Here is a 23,790-nt window from a genome sequence, read left to right as displayed (position 1 = left end):
CAGAGTTCTAATCCATTTCTTAATTGTACTGTAATATCTAAACAAGAAACACAGATGCCTTCAGCATGCAGTGCTAAATGTGGCTCATCATCCTCTTGTGCTGTTTGGCTCAAAGAAATGCAGATGTGGTCTTCCAGCTGAGATAATCAAATTGTCAGCAGGAAGAGAAAAAATCCAGAAAGAATAATCTTTCACTTGGGTGCTTCTGTGATTGGCACTTGCTGTTTTATTGCAGGCCAGAAATAAAATAGCCAATTTACAGTCTGATTCTCAGTGCCTGTTCTGCACCATTATTCCCCCAGTCACAAAGGAAATCTTGATTTTTTTTTAAAAACTTTTTGCAGTGGGAAAATTCTAATACTCTTAAAACAGTCTGCGCTTTTAATATTTTTTTCTGTATGTGGATGAATTTCACCAAAGTTCCCCTTTGGATGAAGTTGCTGTATTTATGTGTAGGCTGTTTGTGTGGTTTGTTTGCCAAAGAGGTTACAGAAGCTTTCCTGCCCAGACAATGTGGTATTGTTTCTGTTCTGCACTCTGTGAGGCCTAACAAGTGGGGATTTCACATTTTCTCTGAAGACAACAACTCACTTGTGGTTTCCTCAGCCACTTCAATTCCAAAATCTCTTCATAATTTGGGTACTTCCATGAACCTCAGTCTTGACCTTCTTTAAAGTTTTTATTAGTCTTTGATGGACAGCTGTACAAACCAATTAGCAGCCTACAATGATTTATTCCATGTGTTTGTTTTACAATGCAGATACAAAGAATAGGATCTTCATTTCCAGTAACTTACTGGGACAAAGCTAGCCCTCTGTGGATAACCTGATGTGTTTATCAATGTGTTTATCAAGTCACTCTTATTTAACCTTAGGAGTTTGGTCATATTTTTTCTAAAAGGAGAGAAAAGAGATCTTAGCACTCAATTCCTTTCTGTCAGATTGTGTGAGATTTTTCTTGGTTTTTTGGTTTGAGGAAGGCAGGTGGATTGTACTGTTTATGGAAGATGATGGATTGAAGGCACAGATCCAAGTTCAGAGCAGAGAGAAGTTTCAGAAGCTGTCTTCTGAAAGGTCTTACAGTGATAAAAGTGTTTTATCTCTTGTGCCTTTTCCTAATTTATCTGAGTGAAGTGTTTGAAAAAAGTGATCAAGAGCATGTGTTTGCTTTCTTCAAAGTGAAACTTTTTTTAGATTTTCCTGTACTTTTGTTAAGTTTATGGTTGATGTGCCCTGAAAATCTTGCTGTAAGTAACAGTGCACAGCCTTGAACATTTATGCAGAGGATGATAACAGTGGCTTTCTGACATAGCTACGTACCAGTCTGAGACAAATTCTGTGAATTAATTGCATACCCAAAGTACCATTTTAAACTGAGATGCATAGAAAAACAGACACTTGAAATGTTAGCTCAGTAATTTCTGAATAGTTCTACAGAAACATATTTACTGAGGTAAGCAATTGTAAGAAAATTTACAGTTACTGAACTCCATCCGATCAGTTGTCTTCACAGAACTTCTGGGATTTGCTTTCTTTATTTTTTTTCTAATTACGTCTGCTTGGTAATCCTGACTGTTGCTGCTTCTGCCTGGATAAAGATAAAATATCTATGGAGCGTGTTCCTGAGTTTCAAGCTGTGTTACCATTCACAGAGCAAATAATTAAAGTTCTAAATTGTAACTAATTTTGGATTTTAATTCACTTCTGCAGTTCTGCTTGCTGTCATGTATACTCTGTTCTGAGGAGTTTGTAATTGTTTTCTGTCCTTCCATCTTCTCCCTTCCAACCCAGGCTTGTAAAAGAGGGAATTCTGATATAGTGCGGCTCATGATTGAAAGCGGAGCCGACTGCAACATTTTGTCCAAGCACCAGAACAGCGCAATGCATTTTGCTAAACAGTGCAACAACATACTGGTGTATGAGCAGCTCAGGAGCCACTTGGAAACGTGAGTAAAATGTACTTGGAAGTTTGTTCTGCTGAAGTTTGCCATGCTAGGCATGCCATCATTCTGGTTTAAGTCAAGGAAAATGTCTGGAAAGAAGACGAATCTGATTTGGGCAGCAAGCTAACTAATAAATCATGTGAAAGCAAAATTATGTGAGCTAGCAGAATTGGCATACACTTGCTCAAACACTGAGTATGGAGAGGAGGAAAAGGTAATTCCTAGAAGAAAAAGATTACTTAAGCTATAGCAGCCATGAAAACTTAAAGTGTATAAGCACTGGACCATTGAATGTAAGCTCTTAGTAGGGCATGCCAAATAAAATACCTTACTAGAAAGCATAGGGGAAAATGAAACAAAAGAACACCAAGCTGAAACACCATGAAAAGTCTGTGCAGGTGTTGAGTTGCTGTGGTGTTGTTTGGACCTTTAAACATCAGCTATGAGCAAAAAGTGCCAGGGATAAAGCTTTCATGCCAATAGATGATGGAAATCATCATCAATATCATGCAGCAGAACGACTGAAGAGCAGTGCAGTGTATGTGACATGTAAAGTGTTGGTGTCATATGGACTGAGCTACACTGAGACAAACATACAGAGAAGGAGCAAGCTCTCCAGATACCCATTTGGAGGAATACTGTAGTTAATGTATATGGGCAGAAAATTAAAACCAGCCATTTCTAAATTTGGGGAAGACTTAGGGAGGGTCTTGTGGCTTCTACAGCAGGTGAGATTTTGCTATGAATGCATAGTTAGTGCTGGAAGAACACTGTCTCGGTGCAAGATTTTTTTCTTGTTTCATGATGATGTAGTCCTCGTGATTCACCCATATGTAATCTAAGGCAATCTATCAAGTAGTTTGTAATCCAAACTTATTCTCTTCCAGTGTATAGAAAGCCCTGGCTGTTTTTTGCTTCATATCTCTTGTGCTTCCCATCAGCTGACTTCTTAAGTCTGTCTTTACAGAAACTGCCTTGTAATGGTCAGTGTGTATCAATCAGAAAACATCTGAAGTGACAGGGTTAAGGGGATGGAGTCAGGTTGTTTTTAGTGGTTCCCAGTGACTGGACGAGGGGCAATGGACACAAACTGGAACACAGGAGGCTACCTCTAAGCATCAGGAAATTTTTCCTTTTGAGAGTGATGCGGCACTGGCACAGGCTGCTCAGAGAGGTTGTCAGGTCCTTGGAAACTTTCTAAAGATACCTGAACATGGTGAGGTTTCTGTCAGCCCACTTGTCAAGCCTGTCAAGGTCTCTTGTGGATATCAGAGGCTGTCAGCCACTCCTCCCAGTTTTGTCTCATCTGCCAAAGTGCTGAGGGTTTGCTGCACCATCCACAGGGTCATTAATTAATCTGTTGAACAAGACCAGACCCACTGTTGACCTCAGAGTGCACCAGAAGTGATTGGTTTCCAGCTAGATTTTGTGCTACTGATTTTTGCTGAAGTAGCGTGTTTGGATCCAGTTCCTTACCAGGAGGAAAGTATTGTGAGGCCACTGTTTTTAGTGCTCTGGAAAGCTTGTCTGAGGTACTGTAGATCACCAAAGCAAACTTCTGTCCTGAGCAGAGGAACACTATAAGGAATGTTTTTCTCTTGTAGAATGCTAAAAGAAAAAGTGCTAAAAGCATAAAAGGTAATAATTATTTTTCAGAAATTAGAAACCTGTTAAAGTGAGCAGGGGCAGCTAAAGTGGGTGAATGGAGTATGCTGATTCTGGCCTAGGGAAGCAAATCATGACTTGTTGTTAGTTAAGGTTTTGAAGGGAACAGCAAGCATGCAGGGTAAGTAAGTGATCTGGTGTCTGCTGTTCAGTGTAGTGAGACTTTGTCATTCATTCACTTTTTGATACCTTTCCAGTTTGTTTCCTATTTGACATCTGCCACCCTCCGTTTTGGCTAATGTAAATAATGAGTTTTGGAAGATCTTGACCATGTAATTTGCCAGTCAAGTGGCAGTTGAAATTAAATATTGATGATTGCAAAGTCATGTCTGGGGCTACTACTGTGCTGATGTGAACTGTACAGGAAGTAACACAGCTCTTGCTAATTCGGGAAGCTTTTAGACTCACTGAAAATACCAGTTCAGTGGTTTTTGTCAGTCAGAGGATGACATTATAGTAGTAGTGAAGCTGAAAATAAAATTATTGAATGGTCAAAATGTGAAATCAGGAAACAACAACAAAAAATAACCCAAAGCCATGAGACAGGTTCTGCAGGCCATCCTACTAAATGATCTAGTGATAGGTTTGAAGTGGAAGAATATTTTTGCACAGGAAAACTGAATCATGGATCTCATTGCAGAATGCTGTGGTCACAAATACATGGGATTTTAGAAGGGATTAAGCAGATCTAAGGAGATGAGATTTGGCTGCAGTTTCTAGTTTTGGATGGCTCTTAATCAGATTGCTAGAAAATAGGACAGTGTACCAAAAAAACCTACTGTTTAATTTCTCATATTTAATATGGCTTTTGGGAAGCAAAAGCCAGTCAAGCATCTGGGAAACAGGCTACATGGGCTTTGGGGCTTGCTTAGGCATGGCAGTTCTTGTGGTTTCCTTCCTGTGAAACATTGAAGTTTTAGATTCTGCAGATGATAGTCCCAGTTAGCAGGGTGGGGAAGTGTGTTCTGAATAGTAACTGGAAAAGCCATAAAGCTGCCAGAGGCAAGACCTCTGCTGTGCTAAAGCACGTAAAACCCATTTCTGACCAAACAGCTTTCTGAAGAGGATTACTGGGTGATCTGCCTGCAAAGGTGCCAGACACCACTTAGTAATGCAGTCTCTCTTTGAAAGCTGGGCTGCCACTCCACCTGGTTCCCTAATTCCCCAAAAAAACAAATAAAACCCCCACTTTCCCTGCCCTTTAGTGGTAGAATGGCTACCTTTGCACTGTTTTATTCACAGAGTTTAACTAGGAACTGCATTTTTCTAGTAGTATTGCCAGTAAAATTATACAGGGATGTGCTTCTTTATTTTTACTTGCAGGCAGATTGATAATTCAATCAGGCTGGGAAAGTGGGGATGTCTATTTAGCCACCAAGTATATATTGATGTTTCTGGGATATTTTTCTGTGTATAAAGCTTTCAAAATATGTGGCTAGTAAAATCCTTTTTTTTTAATCTACTGCAGTGCATTTGTATTAACATTTTAGTTTTTTGGAGTCGGTAGTTGAATTTCACAAACAGATTGCTGATAAAATACTTTATTAACAGTACCAGGACCTGTGGTTCATCTATCTATAAATGCTAGTGAGGAGGGCATTCACTCCTGAAAATCAGGAATCTAAAAAGGTGATCTGGAATGCTTTTTTTTGCATGTGTGTGTGTCATGTCTCACCAAGCCTATATCTGGTAAAATAATTCACTGTGTGAAGCACAGGCCTCACTTGTTTGGTCTTTCAGGCTCTCCAAAGTAGCAGAAGATACCATCAGGAATTATTTTGAAACTCGCCTTGCTTTGCTGGAGCCAGTGTTCCCAATTGCGTGTCATCGTCTCTGTGAAGGGCCAGACTTTTCTTTGGATTTTAACTATAAACCTCCACAGAATGTGCCAGAAGGTAGGGAGGGGTTTGTTGTTGTGGCGAGGGTTTTGTTTGTTTAAAAAAGGTAGAACAATATGTTTAAAGCATGTCTTAAATTATCTCCTATGCAAAATGATTTTTGTATGATTTTGCAGTACATCACATCAAGAACACTCTGATTATGGAACATAGGGAGAGCAATTATATTTTGATGTATTATGGGTAGGGTTTGTCTGTAGTTTTTTAAGGCTTGTTAATTGCCACATACAGAGTGTCAGCTTCTTTCTGTTCATGGGTTACCTTAGCTCAGTGACAGGCATTATAGGAAAGGAGTGGTTTACCTTTACCTTAGAATTAATGATTCAGGAAAATCTAGGCTTACTAGATTATCTAGAGAAGGTCTTGTAGTGAATCCTTTTGTTTCATGGACAGTAGCTCATGTGCTGAAGGCTTGGAATGTAGTCCCAGCAGTGCCCTGAGACAAATGCAGTCTAGAAATACTAGGAAAAGGAAGCAGCTGCAGTCAACTTTGTCTTCCCCGCCAACCTTTTGAAAAAGACAGGAATCAAATTCCCAATGTATTTGGGAATATTTAATTATTTTTCCAGGAATTCAGATGCTATTTTCTGCTGCTTGGCTTCTCTAAGTCATTTTTGATGAGTATATCAGGGAAATATCTACTGATACTGATTTTTCTTAAAAGTGATAAATCAGTGTGACTATTAGAATCCACTTAAACTGAGATTGAAAGTGGGTATGTCTGCTCAGTTTTCTTATTGTTCAGAGTTGTTGGATAAGTCTTCCAGTTCTTAATATAGATATTCTGTCTTTTAGAATTAAGAAACTTAATGTAAGTTTGTGTATTAAAACGAAACATTTGTGGGTAGCTTAAGTTGCTGCTTCTTGAATTCCAGTGCGGTTCATAAAGATCTGTAACGTCTGGGCTCAGTTGTCTGTTCTCTTGACTAGACTCAAACCACACTAATTTCCATAACTGTCTTTGAGCAAACCTGAAACCACAGAAGTGAACTGTGCTGAGGATTGCTGTTTCTATTTTGCATTCCTTTCTGATAGCCACATAAAATTATTTTTGTTGTGAAAAGTCCTTAACTCAGTGACCAAGCCAATTGTTTTCTGGATCCACTGGTTTGGGAAATGGGAGTTTTGCATGTTGGTTTGTTAAAATATATATACACCATATGATGGTTTTTACTTACATGTATTTGCACCTGTCTTCAAAGGTCTAGTGTACACAGTTCTAGATAATGGATCTGATTTTAAATTCATGTAACTGAACTGTCTTCCCTTTCAGGATCTGGAATTCTTCTCTTTATTTTCCATGCAAATTTCTTCGGTAAAGACATTGTTGCTCGGCTCTGTGGACCATGCAGTGTACAAGCTGTGGTTTTAAACGACAAATTCCAGCTCCCTGTATTTTTGGTAAATCTTTTCATATAGCTGATTGACTGTAAAACTACTTCATAAAGTCTTTATAGAGCAGCCTGGGAAATCTCAGTGCCGTAATTTGAATTTACAGTATTGTGATGAAGCATACTTTTTATCCTTATGATGTTTTTCTAAAATGAAAATTAATTTTCTTTGTATATGTCTGCTTGTACTAGGTTCCATAAAAATGTATTACCTAAAAGTTAGGGACATAGTGCTGGATAAACTGATTCTAGGTGGCCCTGCTTGAGCAGGGGGTTGGATTAGATGCCCTGGAGAGATCTTCTCCAGCCTTCTGTGATTCTGGGACTGAAGCTTCTTCTCTAATTGACCAAGTCTCTCATATTTTTGACCCAAGAAAGTTCTTAAATAATTTTTTAACAACTTACCTCAATGTTCTAATAATTATTTTCTAGTTTGGTTTTTTTTATCTATTAAATGCATCACTCTGCACAATTTTGAAGTCTTGTTTTCTCAGTCGTTGCATTAAAGGTTCATATACAATGTTCTTTCAAAAAAAGCATAGTGAAAATGTTGAATTGTTAGTCCTCTTACACAGCTCTTTCAGCCATAACCTACCATTAACTTTGTCCATTGTCTTTTTCCTTGTAGGACAGTCACTTTATTTATTCCTTCAGCCCTACTGCAGGCCTTAACAAGCTTTTCATACGGTTGGCAGAAGCTCCTACTGCCAAGGTACAAAATGTTCTCAAAACTACATGTGTATGCTCTTTGTTGTACTCTTCCGTTGTCTGAATGCTTTTACCTGTATGTTGCAAATGTAAAACTTAAAGATTTTCCTCTGTCTCCTCATCCCAGTTTCCATCAGTTACAGTTACATCCTGTGACATAGCCAGAATTTGGGAACATTGCCATGTGTTAGTTCTGTTATAATTAAACATTTTTATGTTGTGGTGAGAATAATTCATACACTAGGATAAACTAGTGTTCCAGCTAAACATCTTCTCCACCTATATTGTGAATTTGATGACTGAAAGATACATGCAGTGGCCACCTTTTTTTTTGGCATACAGATGTTTTTACTTGCGTGTTGGAAATACTTACTGGGGTATGTGCTCTGCTTTTAAATAGTCTGTTGCATTTTACAGGTGGTTTGGGCAATATTTCCCACTACATGTTGCAAGATGAATTCTGTTCTGGTAGCATTTATTTTATCCTAGAAAGATGTAGCAGTATATTTTCCAGATCCTTAGATTTTTTTTTTTTTTTTTTTTTTTGTGGAAAAAGGTGTATTCAGATGGAAGTATATGTTTGTCTGGTTCAGATTTGGGGCTAACTTGTTCAAACACCACCTGATGCTGCAGTATTCTACTGGAGTCCTCTAACAAGCCATCTATATCTCAGTAGGGCTACTATAAACTGATTTTATTAAGGACTTTATAATTCCTTTTTTTTCCTTTCTTAGTCAGTAGCAATTGTGTGCCTTTCCTTGTGGCACATAGGAGCATTTAACACAGTAATCACCTGTGGCCAGCGTTGATAGGGAAACCTTTGTTTTCTTTTACAGGTGAAGCTGCTCATAGGAGCTTACAGAGTGCAGCTGCAGTGACCTCTGAGCATGCCATGAGTGGACTGACACTTTTTGGATATACTTCTGATTCCTCTGTTCAGAGACTGACAAAGCAGTTTGGAACTTTTTGGCACCACACTGAAGACTCAGTTGCCAGCTCGCCACTCGTTGGCAGTCGCAGGAAGTGTGTGTTGGAGAGCAGTTGAGTACGCTGCACTGGTGGGACAGGGTTGTCAGCTTTTTTTACTTTGTACAGATGTAGATGTAAGTATTTGTGCCAATACATATAACTCTGTTTTTCTTTAACTTGTGGAGTCCAGACTGCATATTTCAGCTTTTCCACAATGTGGAATGGTGCATATAAGAACTATTTAAGGTAATTACATGAAATGTCTTTTTTAAAGATCTTCATTTGTAAACTAAAATTTTCTACTTACTCTTAACATTTCTATGTGAAATGCAGACCTGTCATATTATTGGAGCCATGGGAAGAAATTACACTTTAAATGACTGCATTAGGTTTAACTTTTAAGTTACTGAGGGCTGTGTTCTGTTTTAAAACTGCTTCTGTTCCTGTCTCTCAATGAGACCCCAGTTATGCTTAGAGTGATTCTCTTTGAACTAACAGAGTTCAGTCTGCAGGTGTGAACAAAGACACCTGAACAGGCTCCATTCGCAGAAGGGTCTCAGTCAGGTTCCCAGTTAAATCTCTGCTTTAACCTGCTTTGGTATTAGAGAATCATCTGGTAGTTTTACAGACATCTTAACTTTTGAGGTCTTAGGTGACATCTAAGAACAAATACAAGCTGCAAATAGCAGACCAGAAAACTTGTAGCTACCTTCAGTGTCCAGGCAGTGCTTTTTGTAGACGAGAAGATACATAGAGAATTTCAGATGTCCTCAGCCTGACAGATGACAGAACATGTGTTGTCCTTTACTTCAGAAATTCAGTTCCTCAGTGCGAAAAGCTGCTATCTTTTTATCTTATTATTATATTACTATTTTATTAAATGACCCATTTTATCAGATGACAGCAGTTTTGTAGTGATCCTGTGCTGTAAAATATAAATGTAATACTTCTGCATGGAGTATAGAATATCTTTCTTTGTAAATTAACCAACTTCTTGAAAGGTAGGAAAAAGCAAACCACATCGTGCCTTTGCTGTTCTAGTTGTCGTGTGTAGTTTACATGCCACTGTGTGCCTATATTATTAGCAAGACTTGTGCATAAATTCTTGATAATTTTCACTGCTCACCATCCAAATGGTGCAGCTGTATGAAGTATCATTTTAAGAACTGTGATTTTTTTAATATAAATTTCAGTTAACCAGTTTTTAATTTTTGGTTCTTAAAGTTTTACATCTTTCATACTTAAGAGATGCCAAATGAGTAATGAAGGACACAATTTTTGTGGAATGTCACATTAAGCTATATAAAACTAGAACAGCAGCATGACATAGAAATACTTGTTTCTCTTTTGATTTAGAATAGTTGCTTATGTTTTTGCACAGTATTGATGAAAGCTTAACAAATTTGGGTTTTGAACAGACTTTATACCTCCACCTCTCTGAAATATGTTAGATACCTCACTTTGCTAAGTGTGAACACCTGAGATGCATGAAAAGCACTGGCTGAGAATCAGGTATGTCACTGCCAACACTTGGGACTTTGTGTAGCTGAAATTGTAGTCCCTGTGCATAAGCCTGGATGATGCATAAGGAAAGGGGACACTTGTGTTTCCTTATGCTGGAGTGCCAGGTTTCATCGGCATGGCTGCCCCTGGCAGTCACTCCTGCAGGACGTGTGGCAGCACAGTGTGTGTGGCACAAGCTCTGTACAGTACCTGCCAGTGGGAAATGCTGGAGCTGCTCCAGCAGGGGATAAAAGGTGTTTTGATCAAATGTCCAAATGATAGAGATGCTATTTAGAAACTGTTGTACAGTCTAACCTAAAAATGTCTAGTAATGCTCCAAGAGTTGATAGAGCAAGTAGTTTGTCAGAGGCTGTTGATTTGGGGAGTTGTTTTGTTTTTTATCTTGAGGCACTTGGGAGAGAGGGAGGAGTTCTACAGAACATGGGAATAAAATCTGGGTTTCATGATGCTTTTATTAGGGATGAATATTTTGCAGCCATCTCTTTTAGTTGGCAGTATAAATTCAGAATCCCTATTGAAGATGCATAAGAAGTGTATGAAAAGCTGTTTGAAGCTGGGTTTTGTCGGTTTGTATTGTATGAGTTTTACCCGATTGCTGAAAAAGGTTTTGGTGGACAAAGGATGAAGAGAAAGTAGCTACAATAAAAAACAATTATTTAGGCACTGTGGAGAAATACCTGTGAAGTACTTGCTCAGTTTCTTCTTGCTGCCACCAGCAAGGGCTGCAGCTGCAGTTCCCATGAACTGCAGAGGTAGCAGATGGTTCTGAAGGCTCAGGGTTTTTACCTTCACTGTTCCAGCACCAGTACTGGCTGTTCTGGCTTCTTTCACAGGTACTGAAGGTTGGTGGGTGATGCAGCTGACCATGTCACAGGCCTTCAGTGCTTTCTGCACCCATTTGCAAAAACAAAATGGGTTTTCATCAGTCTGAATTTAAGAAAGATGTGTACTTTTCACCTTCTGAACATGGCTAAAATGTTTGAGTGAGGGACAAAGACAAGTTTGGAAAAAAACACCTGAAAAAGACACCACACACTAGAAATTTGAGCAGAACTGAGGCAGCAGGAAAAATTAAGCTTTAAAAGGGTTTCTCAAAGCTCAGATACCTCAAGTATAGCAGACAGCAAGAAGGAACCAGGCCGAGGATGGCTCTTTCTAACTTCAGGTCTCCTGTTTTTCTACAGCAAACCAGTCATGCGTGATAACTAGAAATGAATCTTTTTCGAGAATGTCTGTAATAGTTCCTGCATGATCTGAAGTGTAAGGAACTCCTCTGATCAGTTAGTTACTGGTCACACTCCTGCAGTTACAGTAGAGGGGTCAGACCTTCCCATTGTCTCGCTCTGCTGCTGTGCCTCTTGCTCTTAAGGGAAGGCACAGCTCTGCTGCTGAGAAAACCAAACCATGCAAATGGGAACTGAAGACATTGTTACACACCCAGGGAGATGAGGGCCTGTTCCAAAACTGGATTCGCTGCAACTGTGTGGGCATGGGCCACCAGAGCTTGAGGAGACAGGGTTATCCATGTGGTGACATCTCAATCTGTAGTGCAGACTCCCACTTCCTAATGAGAAGTCTTGCACCCTTGTATGAACTTTGCCTAGCCAAGAACAGTTTGATGAATTTGGGAAGAGAGCCCTGTTAGAGCAGCTGCATGTCCTACACTGAATACAGCCCTCCAGAGGGGGAGAGGGGAAGGTGCTGTCCCAGTCCCTCCCACCTGTAAAGATTGTGCTGACAGTTTTTCTCAAAAAGGCTTTACAAGGTTGCTTGAGACCTGTACGCTTGCACAGGAGATATAAAACTTTGGGTGTTCCCTCACCTTTATAGATCTGTCAGCTCTGCTGTGTCAATATCAGAGTAGTTCTTTCAGTGAATAGCAGGGTTAAGACCCCTAAAACCACAAGTGAACCTCCAGACCAAGTCCTCTGCATCCACCCTTCCTGGAACCAAAGCATTACCAGGAAGCCCCCAATGGTTCCACAGTGCAGGGAGTCCAGGTAAGTACAGCCACACGGTACTGCCTTGTACTGCTTTTATTAGCAGCATGGTGCACCGCTGCCATGCACTGAAACAATGGAACAAAACTGCCACCATGCTGTGCACCACTGCCATGAGCCTGGCTCCATCTTCTCTACGCGCTTCTCTTACTCAGCCAGATTAACAGGATCTCTCAACCACCCCTACACCTCCTGCCTCCAGCTGGAAGAACCCCTGCTGCCTGCCCCTGTGGCTCCTGTGCTCCACAGCCTTCTGACTGCCCAATGCCTTCCATGGGGTTTGTTCCCACATCTTCTTGGCTTCAAGAGCCCAGAACTGGGCACAGTGTTTCAGCTGCAGTCTCAGAAGTGCTGAACGGAGAGATTGCTCTTCTGGCCGCTGCTCAGCCATGATCTTTTAATGGAGCCCAGCATGGGGGTGGACACCTTCATCTTCACTTGTCCCTCGGGACCTCACATCAGCCTCTGCAAAGCTTCTTCACCCCCAGGATCTACAACTGCATCAGCTTACTTCAGTTCCCACTGCAGGATTTAACTGTGAGGTTCCAGTCAAGTCTTCAATTCGTGTCCACTGCATTGCTGATTTTGGGAAATAAAAAATAAACATCCTGTTACTAATTTGAAACAGTTGTACAATAGCTATAGAAATTTGAAAAAAACCCTCATGGGTATGTTACAGGCCAGTGTTCAAATCACATCACGTAAAGTTAATTTTTCATTCTTCATGTTTTTTCTTTTTTTTATTGAGCTACATTAAGACAGCTGGCATTTGTAGCATAACTCCTTACTCAACAGCACAGACAACTTACTGCAGCTGTAATCTCCCCTGTGATTAGCATTTCCTTCCAGTTCTTTTCAGCTGTCACTGCCTCATACCATTCTTCTCAAGGTAATTAATACTTTCATATTCTTCTAAACTACTGCAACATAAACACAATCCACACTACTGCTTTTTCTTTAAACCCTACCACTTTCCTATTTTTTGTCATATATTGTAGGGCTCAAAAATATTTTCTTACTTTTTAAAAGGCTTTTTTAAAGTCCAACAGCAATCAGTTAAACCAAGGAGCAGTCATTTAATATATCATTTACTCTTATTATTCTTGTAGAACATACAAACTTTAATCCTTTTAGTTACACCCATTTCCCTTAACACTATTGTTTCTAAAAAGAAAATCTGCCTGGAGCACAGTCTAGATGAAAAGGGCATCAGTACCTCAGTTACACATCAAAGCAGGCCAACATCAGCTCTGCTATGAAATACTGGACTGGCACCACCTTCTGTGCCAGAGGCTGAAGACAGTAACATCACAAAAGCTGTAACTTGTCTCCTCAAGTAGGAAGAGGACTTGGAGCTCACAAGCAGATGTATTCACATTCTTATGTCTTTTCCAAGCTGAGGTATTGGTGGGCGACACCACCTCCAAGCTGTGTGTGTTCTTTTGTGTCATTTCAAACAGCCCTTTTCCCTCAGGTCTCATAGGTCTGGCCTGTCTGCAAGCAGAGAGAAAACAGCTTAACTGAGAATGATCAGTTTGTCCTTCTCCTACCTTCAGCCAGGTGTGATGGATTTAGTTACTATTTTATTAGATAACAGCATTATTTGTTTGCCCAAGAGCACTACGAGACACAAGGAAAAAAAAACCATTCATGCATTAAGCACAAAAATAGTACTAACAAACTGAAAACTGAGTACAAAGCGTACCATTATGAGTTTTAACAAGTGACAACACGATTATATTCTCACCCTGATGGTCCTTGTCCAAGGTGCAGAGCAGCATTTTGCACATCATCACAATGTAACAGCTTCAGTTCTGAGGGTGGGCAGCCACCAGCAGCTTCCATTGAAACCTAATGCATTGAATAGAGACAAACATTTCCAGGAAGTAAGTACAATTCAGGCTGAGGAGTTACAAGAGACACTTTAATGATAACTTCATTGACAGTGTCCTTTTGTCATCAAAGTAGAGCACTTAAGACTCAAATGGCAACTAATAGAGCAACACAACAGCAAATGTTTTCATGTTATTGCAGGGGTTCCATACTATTGTCTCCTTATCACAAACATTTCATACCTTCTTGGTGTTTCTCTTGGGCAGCTCCTCAGAGCACTGACTCTTCGACACAAAGCAGCCAACTGACCTCAGTTCCCTCCTCAACTAGCCACCCCACTCCTTTATAGCACTCTTGTTCTCACTGCTTACAGCTGTGGCCTATTAAATTCAGGCCTGTTCCTAGTCTTTGATAAGTGGCCCAGCTGCAACTCCTTGGGGGTAAGATTACTTTCTACACTACCTTTATTTTCTTATATTCTATCCCCCTACAGCAAACACAGTTGGATTAAGAGCTGAGCAATGCCAGCAATTTTTCAGACAGCCCTGCCCCCACCGAGGCCGCTGGAGCTCCCTCTGCTCAGGAAGCCCAGGAGCAGGCAGCCTGGCACAATACTTAACACAAATTCATTGGGCCATTATACTTGGTCAGCCAGGTTCACACTGCAATCTGAAGCCTCCATACATGTGAGGAATGGGGGAAGAGGAAGAAAGGTTCTTATCACTTCATTGAGACAAGGAGTTGTTATTTAGCCAGTAAAAGGAACACTTGTATCTCCAAGGAACCTTGACCACCCTTTCTTTCCTTCACAGGAAGGAAACTGTAAGCTGACAGAAAAATTCTGAGATGCCTGGGAAACCTGCCAAACACTGAGGTTCCCAAATGGCTCTTGTGCACAGCAGCACTCTCATATGTAATGACAAACAAGACTGAATTCCAATGACTACATGGTCAAGACAAAATGTCCTCTGGATAAAAAAAAAAAACCAAAAACATTTGAATCAAACTCTGAAAATATTAGGTAGCCATTTTCTGTTTTATTTCTACTTTTCTGACAAAGAGCTTTAGCTGCTTGTCTTTTTTAGATTTTGTGAGTAAATGCTTGTAGGTTGCTTATTTCAGTAGTCTGGTTTATATTGCCAGTTGTTGTGTGATAATTCTTATACTGTGATTTTACTACAACTAGAAAACAATGGGACTCCTGAGTAAAGGGCAAAAGCAGAACCACAAAAAGGTGTGCAACAACTTTCCCATCTTGTCAGTGCCCTTCCCAGAACCAAGAACATGGCAGGGTCCAGCTTAGAGAACACAAACTGGACAAGTCACACATGCTGAGCTTGCTAGGGTGCTCCCATGAGTGCTGAAGGAGCTGGCTGCTGGTCTTGCAAGGCCACCCTGCATTGCTGACAAAGTGTGGCAACTGGGAGAGGTGTGCAAGGATCAGAGGAAAGCAAAAGTAACTCCAGTCTTCAAGAATGGCAGGAAAGAGAACCCAGGGAACTCGGGGAACTACAGGCCCTCGGAAGGTGATGGAACAACTACTCCAAAAAAACATTTCCAGACCAAGAAGGTAAGTTGGAGCAGTCAGCATGGATTTACAACAAGGTCATTTGCAAATTCTTAAGGATCCCAACTGGAGCGCCTCTCTGGTGACGTGACCAGTTCAGTGGATGTTATCTGCCTTGGGTTAGGAAATCTTTTGCCATAGTATCTCCAATTATCATTTTGATCCTGTCATGATACTGCCAGACTACTGATAGGCTTAGTGGACCATGAGGTGGACTAAAAACTGGCTGAAGAGATGGGCTTAGAAGGCTGTTGGTGACATGAAGTCCTCTTGGACTTGAGTGAATAGCAGAGTATCCCTGCACTGAGGCCAGTCCTTTTCAGGTTGTTCATTTCTGCCTGGTTGATGGGACAACATGTCCTCAGAAGTCTGCAGGTGACAAAGCTGAGAGGAGGTTCTGCTAAGGCCATAGTGTCATGCCACCATCCAGTTATCCCTTGAGAGGCTAGAGAAATGGGCTTACAAGATCTCATGGAATTCAACAGAAGGAAATGCCAATGCCAAATCCTGCTCCTGGGGAGAAATAATCCCAGACACCAGGACAGGCTGGAGGCCAGCTGGCTGGAGTGCCCCTTTGCAGGTAAGGACATGGTGGCCCTGGTGAACACCAGGTCCAAGAACCACCCTGAGCAAAGAGTGCAACCTGGCCACAGAGGCATCCAAATGGCATCCTGCTTTACAAAGAAAGTTGCCAACACATGGAGAGGGATGATCAGCTGGTCTGAACCCCTCCTGCCATGGTCAGGGACACCTATTACATGTGATTACAAAACAGATAAATTGTTCTGGTCCTTTATATTCCTAGTTCTCTTATTTACTGTTAACACGACTACAGAGACAGTTCTGAGTCCTTTTGCCAAGCCAAACAAACACAGAAGAATTAACACAAGTTTCTCTTGCTTTACCACTAGAACTTGCAGAATCTTGGTCAAATCCCACTAGTGTTTAAATTTACTTCATAAAAATAACTGGTATTTTGGAATTTTGGAGCTACCAGAACTATTGAACTTAGCCACACAGAACTCCCTTTAAAACCTTGCTATCTGTCAGCACCATTGAAATGCTGTCCAAAGTCAGGGCAGATGGCACTACACACCTGTGTGCACAAAAATCAAACTGTGCCCCATGCTCCCAGAGTGCATGGACACCACCTTCCAGACCAGAGCCCTCTGATTAATGCCAAAGACTGTTCAGAATCAGTAACTACTGTGTTGGTTGTACAAACAATCAGGAGTCTGAGTGCAATGTATCAGTAACATCCAGCAGCTCAGACATGGCGTCATATTAATGTGGGATTTGAATGGCTGGCCAGAGCTTGAGCTGACTGCTAGAGGCTGTGTGCATATGCCTGAAGTCCTTTAAAAACATAACACATGGCAGGAATTAGGCCAGGAATTACATTATCTGAAATCAAGTATTACTTAAGTGTAGAAGAACAACTACATCAAATCACAAGTCTGAACAAAAAGTGGGGGACTGATTTCAGTAACTGCTGGATAAAGCCATATACCTTAATACATACCTTATACTAAAACCTGGTTTAGGATTCTCTTTTGTCTGTATAAGATACCAGATGGATTCTGCACAAGCCAGTCTTCATCTGCATTTTTAAGATTTTAATAGTAACCTAAAAAAATAAAGAGACAGTAAATAACTGACATTTCAAGCAAAAGGGAAAACGCAGTAGCTTCTCTTTTCAGAAACTCATAATATATGGAGTAATAAACCATAATAAAACTTCCCATTACCAGAAAAAAATCAATTTATTCTCTACCCATTCTTACCACTTAGTTGTTTCTCCACAGATTTTATTTAAATTTTTACTACCTCAGCAGTTCAACAGCTGTTCCTAGATTTTCATATTTCTGCTTGGAGTAGATTAACTGCAGTTCTTATCCAAAGAGCCCCAAGTCATTTCCCTTTGGAGGTTTTCTAAAACATATGTATTTCATGTGACACTAGACAGTCTAGACATTCTAGGCCTGCCAAGGCACATGGCAAAAGTGGCATTTCATCCTTCTAATATTAGTGCCACTGAAATGATTAGGATCCCTGCACACAACACTGAGTCATTAGAGACACTTGAGAACAGGCAGCTCTCACTGCAGTCTCCTCTTTCTGCAGCATGTTGTTGTACAGACATTATTAATGGGGGGCAAAGTTATCTATCAAAATGATATACCTGAACTGAGCTGGAGTAAAAAACCATCTCACAACAGAACTGCATACAAGTATCATTCTTAAAATACAGTTTAATACTGCAAACATTAGAAATTGATGCAAAAGTTTAGGACTTCTGTAATTTTACAACTCCTGCAATCAATTGGTTTGTATTTGCAGCAAATGGTATCCACCTTGCACAGTGTCTTCTCAGAGTACACATGCAAATCAACTATCCAAAATGTTTAAAATTCAACAGCTCCATGCCCCAAGCCATTCAGGCTTTGAAACAGCTCTCACCTGTAGACACATTCCCTCCTCCCAGAATTAAAATCACCTCTTCTCCATAAGTGTCTCAGACTTAAAGTAAGATGTGAGCAGTGCAATGTTTGACAGGCTTAGCATAATCCCTTACTCAGGCACAGAAATGTGTTTGCAGAGCCTGAGAGCCCCAAGGAAATGTCTACAGAGAAGACTGCCTGGAAAGGTCCTCATCACAACAGCACAAAGGGGTGAAGAACTCCCCATACTCCCAAGTAAAAACTTGTTAAATTGATTTTCCAACATCTTGAGGTCCTGTTTTGATGATCATAAAACTTAGCACACTCTGCAAAGCATTTATTACAGACAGAATTCCTTTGGAAAGCCACACACAGGTTACACCTTTCAGGCTAGCTTCACTTTAGGAACAGTCCCAAAAACCAATTCAAGAAGTGACATATGTGCAAATTACAACATACAACCACAAACATTTACAATAAAGTTAACATTTACCTTATCCGACACAGCTGAAAACAGGCTGAGATGTGCAGCTCAGAATAAATACCATTTTAAAGTTGCCATGATTAATGTCTGAGCCCTATTAAATCAATTCTCCCATTTGGTTCCTTTTTATCTCCCCTCCCACACCATGGTGAAACTTGCTATCTATCAGATTTACGAAGTTCAGTTATCTATTCAGTACCAGACATTCAGCAAGATAGACACTTTCCTCCTAAAGCACAAATGAAAGAGCACAGCCCACTAACCCTTTCTAACTGTGTTGATTCTACAATCATTTAGCAAGTAAAATGCAGTAATAGCAGTAGTGATGAACTGCCAGTCATAGGGAGTTGGCTGGAACTGTCATCTGGAGAAGTGTTAGTGTCCTGAGACATCACCTCCACATGGTGCAATTAATGTAGCTATTGATAGGTACGTACCCATCTAACAGGACGGCTAAAATTACAAACTGCACAGTTTTCAGTCTGTATTTTATTATTAAAAACTCCCAATAATTACTTTCTCCCTTTGTTTTCCCCCTCATCAAGAAAGCTAAAGCATCAAGGCCTAACACAGCCTCTCCAGTTTCTATAACTGACAGTGAATATTACTTTCTCTTTCTTGGCCACCCAGATTTACTGAAGAGAAAGCAGTGTGCCAAATTCTTGGCAATCAGTAGATATTAGTGACAAAGCTGTAGCCAAATAATTATCATCCATTTTTGATTACAGGCTCTAAAACCACCCAGTAAGACAGATGGGAGTGTTAAATTGTCTATAGTTTCTACTAGGAATGTGCCTCTGCACAATTTATTCAAAATTCTCCCTCTTCTAAGATCATTCCAACCTCTCTACCCTATATAAACTCTGTTTATGATTAGTAGTATTTACTTTGCTAGAGCTGAATGCATCCAAGCAGCCAGTGATGAAAAATGTGATTTCTAAGAGTGAGCTGGAACACAAGTGAAAGTTGTTTTCAAAGAGACTGAATTTTCATCCATATGATAAAGTTCTTCTTTAAATTAAAGCTCAAAGTGGGTGTGGTGGGTATGGTAAACAAAATTAATCTGACCTAGTCTAAAAGGCTTACAACATGATAAACATGCCTGTTCTGGAGAGGAGAGAGGCATCACACACAAAGAGAGTGATATTGTGCATATATTGTGCTGTTACAAAGGAAAATTGAAAACCAACTCCTAAGTGCAGCTATCTCAAGTAATGCAGGATATCTGCAGCACAGACCGGCTGTGTGGGACAAGCTCCAGGCTGCCGGCACCAACTCGGAGCAGGAACAGCTGTGACACTCCAACACCGAAGGACACTGCACATGTACCTTGCACACGGATGCACGGCAGCTTCACCAGATTGACTGACAGAACAGGTTTTGTCGTTTGGTTCAGGTTTTTTTTGTTTCCATTTTTTTAGTTAATAGGCTTTTTGGTGGCTACTTTAAGTAAGAGTAATAAAACCACCCTAAGTTTCCCGTTTATTTTAGGTCTACTTTAAAAATTACCTAGCAACACACAACAGCAGCACAGGTAAATTTTGACTTCCACTGAAGTGACCATATGGCATTTTGCACCAGCGGGCACAGGTATGATTTTGAGAGTAGCAGAACCACTATCCAGCACACAGAAAGAAGAACTCCAATGCCGAGGTGTTCTCAGGAAAACACACAATCCCTTGTGGCCACTTATTTGGGGTTTCCAAAGGGAACCTGAGATGATCCGCAGAGCTGTGTTCATGTTTGCATTTGTTCAGGCTTACCTATCAAAAGGTAACAGATAACAATGTTGGCTGCTGACATACTAGCAGAAGATACATGCTAGACATTCTTAAATGGTCAGGCAATCTTATCCTCCCCATTCTTCTCTTAGTTTTAACTTTAGTCTGACCAAACCTGCTCATCTTAATTATGAGTAGTCCCTGCTGAGGACAATAAAACCATCAGAGACTAAAAGCAATTGTTACCTGGCATCACTGCATAGCTGCCAGGGATTATAGGAGACAAACTACAACATATTTTTTCCAAATCTTGTGTTTGTCAAATTCTCTTAATAAGTGCATATTAAGTACTTGCAGAGAAGTAGAAGCAAGCAAGCATTTAAGGGGGAAAAAATACCAAATTAAAACTCAAAGGAAGAATTAAGTTCCTAGAAACAAAAGGGAAATACTATTTGAGCTAAGCCAACAAGGCATTCAATTTCCTTTGCAAGATCGTTTAAAATATTTTATATCCATTTCACAACTTTAAATTTACAAGGAATAGGGTACCTGAAGTTAGCATCTTACACAGAATGAGGAATGTGAATGCAGTAATATTCCTCCTCTGGGATCAGATTTCAAAAAAGAACAAATGGTGGCAGTTACTAGTGGCCAGGCAATGAACACATGCCAGTGACAATCTGCGATCAAGGGACATTAGTTTCTGTTTTGCTTGGATTGCAGATCTTCATCATATAGAAATTAGATGATTTCTTCAGTATTTAGGGAATGATGAGCATGTCTGAAAGCATTTAAAAAGAAGAACAAAAGTTTTCATCTCTACAGCTTCAGCAAGGTCTGAATTCAAAGATACTAAAATTTGTAAGCACTTCATAAAATCAATAAAATTGCTCAATTGCAAGTCATTACATTCCTCGATGCAAGACAATAGCATCAAGTGGGTTTTTAATATATATATATATATACACACATTATATTTTTTGCAAAATTTTATGCATTGTAAGACAGTAGTCCAAGTCATTAGGACAATCCTGTGTGAAACAGCAACTAAATCCTGTATTTTTAAATACAACCCCCTCCCCTCTATGACACTCCCATTTCAAGTTGAGGAACCTGCACCACCAGAATAGCTGGCTCATCACTGATTTTCATAATTACCCATTTTACAAATGTTGTCATTGAAGCAGCAAAAATATTTTTCAATGTTTAGATTTTTATTTTCAGTGACTGTGTTCATGCTGAGCATCTTGGAAAAATGTCCAAGTAATGGTGTTATTTTCTCCATTCAGAACTCATATGACAGGTTACAGAGATGTGAAGTTCTGAGCTTTTTGTGATACTTTATCATGAACAGCTAAGAAGTACAAAACTGCTGAAGGAACAAGAGAATAACCTTTAACCCTCATCATCTCTTTCACCTAGAAATAATGATGTATAGACATGACTTCACAAAGAAAACTTAAGAAAGCTGACAGATGAAAAGCATCTAATAATGCTGCACTTGGCACTGGAAGCTAGAGTTAAAATTTCACAACATAGTTCTGCCAGGTTCTGGAAACTCTGAGGTCACCTATCACAGACATAGATTTAGAAAAGTCTGCTGTAAACAAGATATCATTAAACCAGCACAGCTAGCACAGAGTTAAGTAGGATCTCAGTACAGGTCTATTGCTTTAACAGAAGTCAGGATACCATTGTACTACACACAATGCAAACAAATATAAACTTATGCAAGGAGTTAAGAGAATCACTAAGATTTTAGGGATGTTTAATTAGGTATACTTCTATTAAGACTAATTTTTTATTTCAAAAATATTTAAAATTGTTTTAAAGTAGCAAAAATGTGCATATGCAAAGCCTAAGAGACAATTTTCTCATATCTTAGTTTTAAGACTACAGAAAACCAGCATAAGCTTTGTATTATAGAATAATTCTTATATTTAGTAGTGATGACCTCACTAGTTTGAGGATGTTTTCTATCTTCCAAAACCTAAGAGGGAATCTAGTTTCACATAAAACTTCTTATACTGTGCATAGTCCAATTTTCTCTAATTAAAAAAAAAATCAACAGTATTCCTAAGGAATTGTGAAATTCACTAATACATAGCTTCTGTGTTTGCAATTCTGCTTTACAGAACTTCACACAATGCTCCCCATTCCCTCCTGTAAGGCTCCTTACCTGTCATTTTTGCAGCAGGTGCCAAGTTAGACCAGTGTCCTAACCTCCTCTTCCAAAATATAATGACAGCAGAACTGTTTATCTTTGTGGGGCTAAAATCTCTGAAGCTGTAAGACTGTGCTGGGGGAAGGGCTGGGCAAGATGTGGTCACACAGTCTTTATTAACATCAACTCATTCACTCCAAGAGCTTTCATCTTTGACATGCTTCATTAGAAAATGTAAAATTTAACAATACTACCCAATACATTCAACTACATTGAAATGAAACCTAATAAGGAACAATTCAAACACCTAAGCATGTAATAGGGTTTAACTGTTAATTCATTTGCATAAAGTTTAATGAATTCAAAGTTTTGCTTAGATGACAGAATCATGGACTTGTTAATGTCAGAAGGGATCTCTAGAGATCATCTGGTCCAACTCCTCGGCTCAGGCAGGGTCACCTAGTGCCCAGGACCACACCCAGATGGCTTGAGGCATCTCCAAGAATGGAGACTCCACAACCTCTCTGGGCAGCCTGTGCCAGTGCTTGGTCACCCCTCACAGTACAAATGTTTCTGGATGCTCAGAAGTAATCCCCTGTGTTTCTGTGTGTACCCATTTCTTCTGGTCCTGTCAAAAGATCTGTGATTCTTTGTGCAATTAAGTAATTTCCCTCCTGTACTAACTCTACTGGGTGACAACTTCCATCACAGATTACTCTATAAGAAATGCAGAATATCAACTTCTGGCTTCCACCATAATAAAATCATAATTGGTAGAAAAAAAAAAAATCTTACATTAGATTTGAAATATAGGAAATGGAATCTGTATTTTAAGACAAAGACAACAAACAGCATTAATAAACTGCAGGGTATCCTGCAAATGTTCTACCCCATATTGGTATACTGACATAGACTTACCTGTTCCTGAAAAAACTCCCAAAGCAATGTTGAATAAAGAAGCCATTTCTCTATTTGCTACTCTCTGTCTGGCAAGCTGAGACTCAAACTTGGCTCTTTGTCCCTTCCTTGCACAACTGGACATATTCCTGATGCTGCACTATCAGGATTTATTTCAGCTTTATAGTACCATAGAATGCTGTAAATTCTATGTACAGCATTCCTTACTTTAGTAGAAGTCACTATTACCTGCAAGATAAAAGCTATTCTTCCTACCCAAAGTGAAATAGCTTTCTAAGTTAATATCAAACATTTTTTAAAAGCTTTAAGCTCAGCCATCATACATAGAGCAAACTGAACACCTACTAACTTGTGGCAGAGGACTGAAAGGCACTATATTAGAAATAATTTCAAGTCTGAATATCAGATGAGGCATCTTAGTGAGTGTTAGGAATACTATCAATCATTCCACCGTATACCCCCCATAAAGTTGCTCCAGCTGGCTACCATTTTCTCCAACTGAGAGCAAAGTAAAGGCCTCAGTGATGACACTCCTCTGCACAGGACTAGGCCAAGACCACAGTGC

General features: G+C 39.8%; 2 protein-coding genes across 4 annotated transcripts in view; one reads left to right on the top strand and one right to left on the bottom strand.

Moving 5' to 3' along the window:
- Positions 1-9,471, top strand: part of MPHOSPH8 (M-phase phosphoprotein 8) — a 41,946-nt gene extending 32,475 nt beyond the window's left edge. Inside the window, exons 11-15 of the mRNA XM_064737685.1 lie at positions 1,791-1,945; positions 5,348-5,502; positions 6,779-6,906; positions 7,525-7,608; positions 8,441-9,471. Coding sequence (XP_064593755.1) covers positions 1,791-1,945; positions 5,348-5,502; positions 6,779-6,906; positions 7,525-7,608; positions 8,441-8,482 — 564 coding nt within the window. The 3' untranslated portion in view covers positions 8,483-9,471. The remainder of the gene's footprint in view (positions 1-1,790; positions 1,946-5,347; positions 5,503-6,778; positions 6,907-7,524; positions 7,609-8,440) is intronic.
- A 2,646-nt stretch (positions 9,472-12,117) lies between these two features.
- Positions 12,118-23,790, bottom strand: part of PSPC1 (paraspeckle component 1) — a 58,882-nt gene continuing 47,209 nt past the window's right edge. Inside the window, exons 7-11 of one of the 3 annotated variants that reach the window (XR_010440944.1) lie at positions 19,932-20,185; positions 17,020-17,124; positions 13,845-13,948; positions 13,314-13,591; positions 12,118-12,676 (exon numbers count right to left, since the gene is read on the bottom strand). The gene's annotated coding sequence lies outside the window, so the exon portion shown is untranslated. The remainder of the gene's footprint in view (positions 12,677-13,313; positions 13,592-13,844; positions 13,949-17,019; positions 17,125-19,931; positions 20,186-23,790) is intronic. The other 2 variants (XR_010440945.1, XR_010440946.1) reach the window with 2 other exon arrangements.

This window comes from Zonotrichia leucophrys, chromosome 1 (genome assembly GCF_028769735.1).
Source record: "Zonotrichia leucophrys gambelii isolate GWCS_2022_RI chromosome 1, RI_Zleu_2.0, whole genome shotgun sequence".
In the NCBI taxonomy this organism is placed as follows: domain Eukaryota; kingdom Metazoa; phylum Chordata; class Aves; order Passeriformes; family Passerellidae; genus Zonotrichia; species Zonotrichia leucophrys.
This window is presented reverse-complemented; position numbering and strand designations above follow the sequence as displayed.